The sequence below is a fragment of the Chrysemys picta genome, chromosome 5 (assembly GCF_011386835.1).
Source record: "Chrysemys picta bellii isolate R12L10 chromosome 5, ASM1138683v2, whole genome shotgun sequence".
Classification (NCBI taxonomy): domain Eukaryota; kingdom Metazoa; phylum Chordata; order Testudines; family Emydidae; genus Chrysemys; species Chrysemys picta.
In genome coordinates, this window is record NC_088795.1 from 78,427,954 (window position 1) to 78,440,390 (window position 12,437).

The 12,437-nt window shown below is 46.4% G+C and overlaps 2 protein-coding genes across 4 annotated transcripts in view; one reads left to right on the forward strand and one right to left on the reverse strand.

The window, feature by feature from the left end:
* TENM3 (teneurin transmembrane protein 3) overlaps window positions 1-12,437 on the forward strand; it is a 2,213,160-nt gene that overhangs the window by 92,386 nt on the left and 2,108,337 nt on the right. For all 3 annotated transcript variants that reach the window (XM_065596701.1, XM_065596700.1, XM_065596702.1), the window contains exon 2: window positions 7,073-7,194. The gene's annotated coding sequence lies outside the window, so the exon portion shown is untranslated. The remainder of the gene's footprint in view (window positions 1-7,072; window positions 7,195-12,437) is intronic.
* On the reverse strand, window positions 3,321-5,489 carry LOC135983692 (uncharacterized). The gene is made up of 2 exons (XM_065596693.1): window positions 4,555-5,489; window positions 3,321-3,961 (listed from the first exon to the last, which is right to left on the reverse strand). The coding sequence occupies exons 1-2, from the start codon at window positions 5,093-5,095 to the stop codon at window positions 3,459-3,461; spliced, it is 1,044 nt and encodes a 347-aa protein (XP_065452765.1). The 5' UTR covers window positions 5,096-5,489; the 3' UTR covers window positions 3,321-3,458.

The window sequence follows — 12,437 nt, forward strand, 5'->3', positions numbered from 1 at the left end:
GCCGATTGTGTGTGTCCACACAATAAAATGCTCTAGGTGCTCTAGTCGGCGGACCGCGTCCACAGTACAAGGCTAGCGTCGACTTCCAGAGCATTGCACTATGGGTAGCTATCCCACAGCTATCCCACAGTTCCCGCAGTCTCCGCCGCCCCTTTGAATTCTGGGTTGAGATCCCAATGCCCGGATGATGCAAAACAGTGTCGCGGGCGGTTCTGGGTACATGTCGTCAGGCCCCTCCCTCCCCCGTCACAGCAACGGCAGACAATAGATTCACGCCTCTTTACCTGGGTTACCTGGGTTACCTGTGCAGACAACATGGAGCCCGCTCAGCTCAGCTCACCGTCACCATATGTCCTCTGGGTGCCGGCAGACGTGGGACTGCATTGCTACACAGCAGCAGCTGCTAACTGCCTTTTGGCGGTAGACGGTGCAGTAGACTGGTAGCCTTCATCGGCGATCTGGGTGCTGGCAGCCGTGGGGCTTGCCTTTTGGCAGTAAATGGTGTATTACGACTATTAGCCGTCCTATTACAAGTCGGGTCATCGCACGTTAGCAGAGTCTTCCCCGAGCAGCCGATTGTGCAATAGGCCTGAAGACCATCGTCATACGCCGCCCCGTATTTGCTGCCAAGCACCCAGAAAGATGCCGAGGGCTATCAGTCACGCTGCACCATCGTCTTAAGATGTAAAAAATAGATTTGCTCTGTATTCATTTGCTTCCCCCTCCCTCCGTCAAATCAACGGCCTGCTAAGCCCAGGTTTTCAGTTTAATCTTTGGGGGGAACATTCTGTGTGACAGTTGTTTGTGTTTCTCCCTGATGCACAGCCACCGTTCTTGATTTTAATTCCCTGTGCCTGTACGCCATGTCGTCACTCAGCCCGCCCTCCCTCCTTCCCCTAGTCCGTCAGATACTACGTTTGCGCCACAGCTCAGAGAGCCGAGAAGCGGTTCGCGCCTTTTCTTTGAATTCTGGGTTGAGATTCCAATGCCCGGATGATGCAAAACAATGTCGCGGGCGGTTCTGGGTACATGTCGTCAGGCCCCTCCCCCCTCGTCACAGCAACGCAGACAATAGATTCGCGCCTTTTTACCTGGGTTACCTGTGCAGACAACATACCACGGCAAGCATGGAGCCCGCTCAGCTCAGCTGAGCTCACCGTCACCATATGTCCTCTGGGTGCTGGCAGACGTGGGACTGCATTGCTACACAGCAGCAGCTGCTAACTGCCTTTTGGCGGTAGACGGTGTAGCATGAGTGATAGCCATGGGGCTGGCAGCCGTAGGGCTGCATTGCACCAGCCCCTTGCCAGGAGATGGTATATTGTGACTGGTACCCATCATCGTCGTACTGGTGTGGCTGTCAATCATGGCCACCTGGGCAGACATGCTACTGTTTCGATGATGATGGTTACCAGTCGTAATATACTATTTTCTGCCAATTGCCCAATATTGTCTGCTAAGCACCCAGAAGAGGCCGAGGGCGATGCTGGGTGCTGGCGGACGTGGGGCTGGCAGACGTGGGGCTGCATTGCTACACAGCAGCAGCCCCTTGCCTTTTGGCAGATGATGGTATATTATGATTGGTACCCATCGTCGTCATATTAGTATGGCTGTCACTCATGCTGCACCGTCGGCTGCCACCTTAAGATGTAAAAAATAGATTTGTTCTGTATTCATATGCTTCCCCTTCCTCCGTGAAATCAATGGCCTGCTAAGCCCAGGGTTTTCATTTTAATCTTTGGGGGGACCATTCTGTGTGACAGTTGTTTGTGTTTCTCCCTGTTCCTGTACCTGTACGCCATGTCGTCACTCGGCCCTCCCTCCCTCCCGCCCTCCCTCCTTCTCCTGGTCCATCAGATACTACTTTCGCGCCTTTTTTCTGACCAGGCGCCATAGCTAGCACTGGGATCATGGAGCCCGCTCAGATCACCGCGGCAATTATGAGCACTATGAACACCACGCGCATTGTCCTGGAGTATATGCAGAGCCAGGACATGCCAAGGCGAAACCCGGACCAGGCGAGGAGGCGATTGCAGCGCGGCGACGAGAGTGATGAGGAAATTGACATGGACATAGACCTCTCACAAGGCACAGGCACCAGCAATGTGGAAATCATGGTGTCACTGGGGCAGGTTGATGCCGTGGAACGCCGATTCTGGGCCCGGGAAACAAGCACAGACTGGTGGGACCGCATCGTGCTGCAAGTATGGGACGATTCCCAGTGGCTGCGAAACTTTCGCATGCGTAAGGGCACTTTCATGGAACTTTGTGACTTGCTGTCCCCTGCCCTGAAACGCCAGGATACCAAGATGAGAGCAGCCCTCACAGTTGAGAAGCGAGTGGCGATAGCCCTGTGGAAGCTTGCAATGCCAGACAGCTACCGGTCAGTCGGGAATCAATTTGGAGTGGGCAAATCTACGGTGGGGGCTGCTGTGATCCAATTTGCCAGGGCAATGAAAGACCTGGTGATAGCAAGCGTAGTGACTCTGGGCAACGTGCAGTCAATAGTGGATGGTTTTGCTGAAATGGGATTCCCAAACTGTGGCGGGGCCATAGACGGAACCCATATCCCTATCTTGTCACCGGAGCATCAAGCCACCGACTACGTAAACCGCAAGGGGTACTTTTCAATGCTGCTGCAAGCCCTGGTGGATCACAAGGGACGTTTCACCAACATCAACGTGGGATGGCCGGGAAAGGTACATGATGCTCGCGTCTTCAGGAACTCTGCTCTGTTTCGAAAGCTGGAGGAAGGGACTTTCTTCCCGGACCAGAAAGTGACCATTGGGGATGTTGAAATGCCTATCGTGATCCTTGGAGACCCCGCCTACCCCTTAATGCCATGGCTCATGAAGCCGTACACAGGCAGCCTGGACAGGAGTCAGGACCTGTTCAACTACAGGCTGAGCAAGTGCCGAATGGTGGTGGAATGTGCATTTGGACGTTTAAAAGCGCGCTGGCGCAGCTTACTGACTCGCTCAGACCTCAGCGAAAAGAATATCCCCATTGTTATTGCTACTTGCTGTGCGCTCCACAATATCTGTGAGAGTAAGGGGGAGACCTTTATGGCGGGGTGGGAGGTTGAGGCAACTCGCCTGGCCGCTGATTACGCGCAGCCAGACACCAGGGCGGTTAGAGGAGCACAGCAGGGCGCGGTGCGCATCAGAGAAGCTTTGAAAACGAGTTTTGTGACTGGCCAAGCTACTGTGTGAAACTTCTGTTTGTTTCTCCTTGATGAACCCTCCAAACCCCCCCCCCCCGACCCGGTTCACTCTACTTCCCTGTAAACCAACCACCCCACCCCACCCTCCCCTCCCGCTTGCAGAGGCAATAAAGTCATTTTTTTTAACATTCATGCATTCTTTATTAGTTCCTTACAGAGGTAGGGGGATAATTGCCAAGGTAGCCTGGGATGGGTGGGGGAGGAGGGATGGAAAAGGACACACTGCATTAAAACTTTAACTCTTATTGAAGGCCAGCCTTCTGATGCTTGGGCGATCATCTGGGGTGGAGTGACTGGGTGGACGGAGGCCCCCCCACCGTGTTCTTGGGCGTCTGGGTGAGGAGGCTATGGAACTTGGGGAGGAGGGCTGTTGGTTACACAGGGGCTGTAGCGGCGGTCTCTGCTCCTGCTGCCTTTCCTGCAACTCAACCATACGCTCGAGCATATCAGTTTGATGCTCCAGCAGACGGAGCATTGCCTCTTGCCGTCTGTCTGCAAGCTGACGCCACCTATCGTCTTCAGCCCGCCACTTGCTCTGTTCTTCCCGCGCTTCAGCCCGCCACCTCTCCTCTCGTTCATATTGGGCTTTTCTCATCTCCGTCATTGACTGCCTCCACGCATTCTGCTGTGCTCTATCAGCCTGGGCGGACATCTGCAGCTCCGTGAACATCTCGTCCCTCGTCCTACGTTTTCTCTTTCTAATGTTCACGAGCCTCTGCGAAGGAGAAACATTTGCAGCTGGCGGAGGAGAAGGGAGAGGTGGTTAAAAAAGACACATTTTAGAGAACAATGGGTACACTCTTTCATTACAAGGTCGCATATTTCGGCTTGCAGGCAGCCATCGTAGGCCACAGTGTTTTGGCTTTTTTAACCTTCTTAACATGCGGGAAAGGTTGCAAACAGCAGCGCATTTCCCATATCAAGGATGAATTGGGTTGTCCATTTAAAATGGGGTTTCAATGTAAAAGGAGGGGGCTGCGGTTTCCCGGTTAACATGCGGCACAAACACAAGTAACCCCCCCCACACACACACACACGATTCTCTGGGATGATCACTTCACACCTCCCCCCACCGCGTGGTTAACAGCGGGGAACATTTCTGGTCAGAAGAGCAGGAACGGGCGCCTCTGAATGTCCCCTTAATAAAATCACCCCATTTCAACCAGGAGAGCTTTCTGGAGATGTCCCTGGAGGATTTCCGCTCCATCCCCATACACGTTAACAGACTTTTCCAGCAGATGTACTGGCCGCGATTGCCAGGGCAAAGTAATCATTAAACACGCTTGCTTTTTTTTTGTAATGTTTACAAATAGTTACAAAGTTACACTCACCAGAGGTCTCCTGTGTGCCCTGAGGGTCTTGGGTGAGTTCAGGGGTTACTGGTTCCAGGTCCAGGGTCACAAACATATCCTTGCTGTTGGGGAAACCGGTTTCTCCGCTTCCTTGCTGCTGTGAGCTACCTACAGTACCTCCATCGTCATCTTCCTCGTTCCCCGAACCATCTTCCCTGTGTGTTTCTCCAGTGAGAGAGTCATAGCACACGGTTGGGGTAGTGGTGGCTGCACCCCCTAGGATCGCATGCAGCTCCGCGTAGTAGCGGCAAGTTTGCGGCTCTGCCCCGGACCTTCCGTTTGCTTCTCTGGCTTTGTGGTAAGCTTGCCGTAGCTCCTTAATTTTCACGTGGCACTGCTGTGTGTCCCTGTTATGGCCTCGGTCCTTCATGGCCTTGGAGATCTTTTCTAATACTTTTCCATTTCTTTTACTGCTACGGAGTTCAGCTATCACTGCTTCATCTCCCCATATGGCGAGCAGATCTCGTACCTCCCGTTCGGTCCATGCTGGAGCTCTTTTGCGATCCTGGGAGGACTCCATCACGGTTACCTGTGCTGATGAGCTCTGCGGGGTCACCTGTGCTCTCCACGCTGGGCAAACAGGAAATGAAATTCAAACCTTCGCGGGTCTTTTCCTGTCTACCTGGTCAGTGCATCTGAGTTGAGAGTGCTGTCCAGAGCGGTCACAATGAAGCACTGTGGGATAGCTCCCGGAGGCCAATAACGTCGAATTCCGTCCACACTACCCCAATTCCGACCCGCAAAGACCGGTTTTATCGCTAATCCCCTCGTCAGAGGTGGTGTAAAGAAACCGGTTTAAAGGACCCTTTAAGTCGAAAGAAAGGGCTTCGTTGTGTGGACGTATCCAGGCTTAATTCGGTTTAACGCTGCTAAAGTCGACCTAAACCCGTAGTGTAGACCAGGCCTGAGAGAGTAAGGGGGAGACCTTTATGGCGGGGTGGGAGGTTGAGGCAAATCGCCTGGCATCCGATTATGAGCAGCCAGACACCAGGGTGATTAGAAGAGCACAGCTAGGCACGCTGCACATCAGAAAGGCTTTTAAAACCAGTTTCATGACTGGCCAGGCTTCAGTGCGACAGTTGTGTGTGTTTCTCCTTGATGCAAACCCGCCCCCTTTGTTGATTTTTAATTCCCTGTAAGACAACCACCCCCCCCTTCAAAATAAAGTAGCTATTGTTTTGCAACCATGCATTCTTTCTTTAATAATTAAAAAAAAAAGATAATGCACAAGGTATCCCAGGTGGGGTGGGGGAGGAGGGAAGGACAAGGCCACATTGTTTATTGTAGCCATACTACAAATCAAACTGCTTGAATGACAGCCTTCTGTTGCTTGGGCCATCCTCTGGAGTGGAGTGGCTGGGAGCCCGGAGCCTCCCTCCTCTACCCTCCCCCTGGTTTCTTTGGCGTCTGGGTGAGGAGGCTATGGAACATGTGGAGGAGGGTAGGCGGTTATACAGTTGATGCAGCGGGGGTCTGTGGTCTGGTTGGCTTTCCTGCAGCTCTAACACATGCTTCATTATGTCTGTTTGCTCCCCCATTAGCTCCCCCATTAGCTTGTGCATCGTGTCCTGCCTCCGCTCTTCACGCTCACTCAATTCTTTCCTGGTCTCTGCCACTGAATGCCTCCATGCACTGAGCTGTGCCAGAGGACTGCATCAGTTCGTTTTTTTTCACCTTCTAATCTGCGATAACCGCAGAGACGGAGATGATAGGGGGAGCGTAGAAACATTTGCACCTGTGGAGAGATAAAAAGGGAGAATAAAATTGAGTTGGCTTCTTACGCCTTTATAACATGTGGGAATATTTTCAAACTGCAGTGCCCCCTTTCCCCCGACGCGTGGCTATTCTCCGTGATGATCCCTTCTCCCCCCCGACCCAGCAGGGTCGATTTTAGCGCCACTCCCCTCGCTGGGTGGGAGTACAGAAGTCGATTTTAAGAGCCCTTTAGGTCAACAGAAGGGGTTGGTTGTGTGGACTCATTCATTTTTAAATGGACCTAATGTGGCTAAATTCGACCTAACCCCGGAGTGTAGACCAGGACTTAGTCTTTCAGTGGAATTATCTTTATTGTTAAAAAGAAGTCTACAGTTTGGTTTACATAATCTGTATAATATGCTCTAAAATTGTTATCCATACTGTATGACAATCTAGCTATGCTGTTTGGGAAGAATCTACTAATTCCCCCTGTGATCATCATGTTTCCTCTGTCAGACCACCAGTTGGCTGCGTAGGTGTAACAATAACAGCAGTGTGATACTACATGCCAGTCATGAGATACAGGAACACTAAGTAAGTTTGGTTGCACAGGTTTAAAGGAGGGCAGCATTTAGACTTGTATCTTCTGCAGGGTGATAATTCTGCCTCGAGGAAAGAAGTTGTAGACTCTGCAAGAAATTATTGCAAAATTCTGTTTTCCCCTTTTTTATTTTCAGTGGTTTGGTTTAAGAACATAATTCTTATATTTATTTTTATTTATTCTCTGTTGGTTATTTTATAGACACATATCCAGAAAAACTGAAAACTAAAGAGAGGAAAGGACAGAATACCCTCTGGATTTTCTTCCCATGTGCAGAGTATACTGACTGAAGCATTCAATCAACTCTGAGGATCAATGTATTTGTAAGTAGGTTTAACAGAATAAAACATCATTTATAAGGGGTTTGTGAATAATTTTAAGAACATTAATGTTCTTCCAGGCAGTCTCTCACCTGCACATGCAAACACGCACACACAGAAAGTTAAAAGAGCAGCGAGTAGGCAAAAACATTTTATGACTGGACATTCCCCTAGGGAATTTACTGCAATTCAAATTGAGGAAGGAGAATAAGGTCTGAAACTCTCTTTATTTTTCTATAGGAAATGCTGAGCTCTTTGGAAAATCTTGCAAGAGGTTCTATTTGTAAGATTTCTTCTGTAGGCAGCATAAATTTGCCACTGTCTCTGGAAGGTGGCATATCAAAGAAAAGCCATGAGGGAATGGGCGGAATAAACTAAGGTGCAACCACTAGGGGTAATGGAGGGAGACAAGCTTCCAAAACTCCACTCTCCCTCCCCCAAATTTATTACTATTCTGTCTATGTCACTGTACTTGTAGGAATAATGAATTCTCAGTCCTGGACTCATCTGCTTCTACTCTAACTCCTTTTTCTTTTTTTTTATTTGCACCATAGCAAGAAATCACCACTAACTGACGTGGTGAATACCCACCAAACTTGATTAGTCTCAGTCACGTGCCTGTTAATTATGGGAGGAGGTGACAAAGGACAATTTTGAGATGTTTACAGGACATATAGAGATCTTTCTGTTTGATAAACTAAACTAAATTTCTGTGAGCACTAGAGTGACAAGTGGCTAAGGTGGTTTTTTTTTAATGTATTTTAAAATTGAATGTCACCAATGTGATTCAAGCCAAGTTGGAAAAATCATTATGCTTACAGGTGCGAATTTGATGGACATTCTGTGCTGTTAGTCTGTCAGTACAAAGTATCTGTATTTCATTAGTTTGAGTTTGGAGATTTTGCTGTTTTGGGAGTTTATATGTGTGTGACTGGGCAGGGTTGTTGGTTTTCTGGTGTTTGCAGTTTAATCACCACATACAAAAAGCCATTGCCATAGATCCATTTCTATGGAAAATGTATAGCTCTAATGTTGGAAAATCCTACATTCCATTTTGTTGATTGAAAAAATGGAAATATTGTGAACTGAATATGATTTTACAAGTACATAGACCTTTAGGGATGGGTATTTTAGCTGATTCTCTATTCCCTGCCCAGCCAAAAATTCAGCTGACATGAATCAGAAGTTTGGGCACTACAAATGCAGGATTTAGTTTCAAATTTGAAGTGCGTAGCCTTATTGGTATATTGGATCTTTGGGGGCAGATTTGAGGAATACTGTGGCCATCCTATTTTAGCATCTATAAATTCTCATGCATACTAAACATTTTGTAGCCCAGAGGTTTACATTTCTGTGTCCCTAACAGGTTGATTTTTGTGGTCTTTGAGATGCACAAATTCTACTGAAGCAAACTGGAATCTTGCATGTGAAATGACAGCATTACCAGGCCCCTAAATACATGAAAATCCAGATAGTTTTGTATGTATTCACCATTTTTCCCCTCAGGGTCAAATAGGTAACTATATTTTTGACACTTAATTCTCTTTGTCATCTAAAAATATTCTGCATCTAATGAAAAGCGTCAAAGTTTTTGAATATGCAGTATTATTGTAAGTAATTTTTTCAAGATTTTTTGGCTTAAAGGTGACTTTTGAAATGGTGTCGAGATGGGGCGGCTCTATGTATTTTGCCGCCCCAAGCACGGCAGTCAGGTGGCTTTCGGCGGGGCGCCTGCAGGAGGTCCGCTGGTAACGTGGATTCGACGACATGCCTGTGGGAGGTCCCACAGTCCCGTGCCTTCGGAGTACCTGTCGCCGAATTGCCGCCGAAGCCGCATAACAGGCGGACCTCCTGCAGGCATGCCTCCAAAGGCAGCCTGACTGCTGCCCTCATGGCGACCGGCAGGCTGCCCCCCGCGGCTTGCCGCCCCAGGAACGCGCTTGGAGCGCTGGTGCCTGGAGCCGCCCCTGTCTGGGGAATGCAGTTTGCCATCTGTTACCTTAATAGAAATTATTATTATTATTATTTTAATTCTCTATAATCATAGGCCAACATAAGCTTTTTTTCTTTCTTTAGATAATTTAGAGGAGTCTGATTTTCAGACGATGAATGATGCTGTGCACTTGAAGCCCATTTCAGGTTGGATACTCAGAAACTGAAGCCCCCAGTTATATCCATATAACCCTACTAACCACAGAGAGGTTGCAGTAGTTGTGGCCCAGTATACTTCCTGATAAAACCCGGAAATATCTCTGCACAGCACGTTGAGTAGTGGAAGTGGCACCCTCATTAATTCTGAACTTTCCCTTGTAGGGTCACATATATTATAACATTTTAATATACTGTAGTTTTTAATCTTCTTTGGAGCAAAGTGGTTCTTTCGTGAAAACCATTTGTGTGCACGATGTAACTGAGATTCACACAATAAAGTACAATTTGATTCACTTGAACATGGAAATTGACTGTTTTATAAGTCATTTGTGCATGATTAGTACAGCTATATTGTACATTATAACTTAGGAAACCTACAGCAGTTGTAGAACAGTAATATTGAAAGAGGCTGTCCAATACATTTGTTTCTTTGACAACAAGTGATCGATTTTAATTTGTCAAATTTTAGTGCTAGTGGTATTTTCTTAGAAAGCTGAAAGGATACTTATTAAAACAATAGTGGCACTAAAATATGGCAAGTCAAATTTGATCATATCTTTTGTCAAAATAAAACCAAATCAGGAGATCAACTCATGAGTCATTGTTAAATTTAAGTGTAAGGTAGAGAAAAAATGAGAATATATTATGAATTTTTGTCAATTTGTATAATTTTTCAGTTAGGCAGTCATAAATCAAGGAATATTGTATTTTTGAGGCTCGTTAAAGAGACATTATACATCGGAATAGTGAAGCAGTCAGCATAATGAAATTATGAATGCCTAAGTATAACTATCTGTATGTAAATTATGTGAGACAGATTTGCTAATGTTACAGAGGAGAATAACAATCTATTTGACAGTTCCCTGTAGGTGCTACTTCTGGATGCAAGTGACAGATGTTAAATGTAAACCTCTTCAACAGCAATCACTTATTAGCATGCGGGGAAGAGTGGGAGAAGGCAATATAGAATAGGATAAATAGCAGATAGTGTCATTTAAATAATTTGTTCTTATACTGCTATATGGCCATTTTTTAAAAATGATTATTTTTTTATTGACAACGCTCAGGTATATGAGGAAGCAATCTAGAATTTAATTTAGAAAAAAAATGTTGCTCAAAGACTCTACAACTTTAAGAGAATGAACTGAATACTGTAGATAAAACTAGGTGAAGAAAACTGTTTATGGTATGTTTCATTGCCTTTTTATTAGCAATCTACTTATTTTTTGTAATTGTTTCATTTGAAAGTATTCAGTGAATATTCATTAAGTTTCACTATGGTAAGAGTGTTGGTAGTGTGTTTGCTGGTGGTTGTTACCACTATGTGGTTGGTCAGCTTAGGCACATGGTATTGTTTGTGTCTTCTGACAGATGAGTGTTACCATAATAAAGATGGGGAAAATATGATTCGTTGGGCCCTTAATACTTTTGGAGAGATGTTAGGAAGAATTTTTGGAGACAGGAGGATTAGGGAAATTGTAGGAGATTTTAAACTTATATTATTTCTGTATCACTTAGACCAGACCTAGCCTAACACATTATTGGTAGAAAATATAAGATATTATGATATTATAGATGGGGGCAAATCGGGAGCTTGTAAAATCCATTTCCTAAACAGAGATCATCATTAAAGTAGTTCAGAAAACTATCAACTACTGCTGCAGTAGTGTCTCTCTCATGTTATTTCATAATTAATTGTTACATGTTTATATACCTTAATATAATGTGAAAACTAATGCAAGGAGTCAGGAAACGTGGTTAATAGAAGCATAGACACACAGCATTATTTTCACCGAAGTGTTCTTCTATCCTCCCATGGAAATCTTCTAAACTGCCAACAAAACTGGTATTCATGGGAGAAACTAAAATAGGGAGAGCTTATTGTTGAAAAATATCTGTTAATTTAGCCTTCATACTATCTCCTGCCTATTAATGTTATGAAGTCTTAGATACTCTAGCATCATAGAATCGCAGGACTGGAAGGGACCTTGAGAGGTCATCTAATGTATTTATAGATGTATTTAAGTTTTCTTGTTACCCTCTAGCTAGTTTAATCTCATTTTGCATCTTGGCCTTTCTAATTTTTTCCTTACATACTTGTTTGTTTATATTAATCCTTTGTAATTTGTCCTTGAGTTTCAGATCATTGACGATCTCCTGGTTAAGACAGGGTGGTTGCTTGCCATATTTCCAATCTTTCCCATGCAATGGGATAGTTTGTTCTTGTGCCCTTAATAATGTCTCTTTGAAAAACTGCCAATTATATACACTTGCTTTCTGTTTTCTTCTGCTAACTGATAGTGTTGCTTTGTGTAACTTGTATTAAATCTCATATCCACTTGGTGGTTCAATGGACCTGCAATAGGGTGCACGCACCACTGTGGTGCCTCCTGACGCATTCTTGGGAATTAGCTCTGCATGTTAGTGTGCCCTCTTCGGGTAATGCCTCACTGCTGTCACTCCTGCTCTAGGACCCATGTCTCTCCAAGGACCATGGCGTCCTCTTCATTGACACAGCCCTCCGGCTGTGCCACACACTGTGCTCCCCCCTTCCAGGGGACTGCAGTCCACTGTTCAGCCACTTCCCTTAGTGGCTACTGCAGTGAATTGTCTGGCCACTTCCTTGTGGCCCCAGCATCCTCTTTGCTCTTGCCTCAGCGTCTCAGTCTGCAACCTCAGCAGCCAGCCAGCCAGCCAGGGGCTCACTCTCACTCCCCCGATTCCTGTTAGCAGCCCTGCTCTGTCCAGGGTGCTGGCAGTTCTCTCAGCCCTCCAGAGACACAGTCCTTCCTCTCTGGGTTCCCAGCAGAGAACTGAACTTCTCTGCTCTGGAGTTCCCTTTTTATATGGTCCTCATTGGCCCTGATTGGCTGCTCCCTTCAGCCCTTTTCTGATTGGCTGCCTCCAGTTCAGCCTCCCTAGGGCTGCTTTTATCCCCTTTTCTGCCAGTGAGAGGCAGCCACCCCATCTCAGGACCCTTGCAGATTTATAATTACATAAGAATGGCCATACTGGGTCAGACCAAAGGTCCATCCAGCCACGTATCCTGTCTACCGACAGTGACCAATGCCAGGTGTCCCAGAGGGAGTGAACCT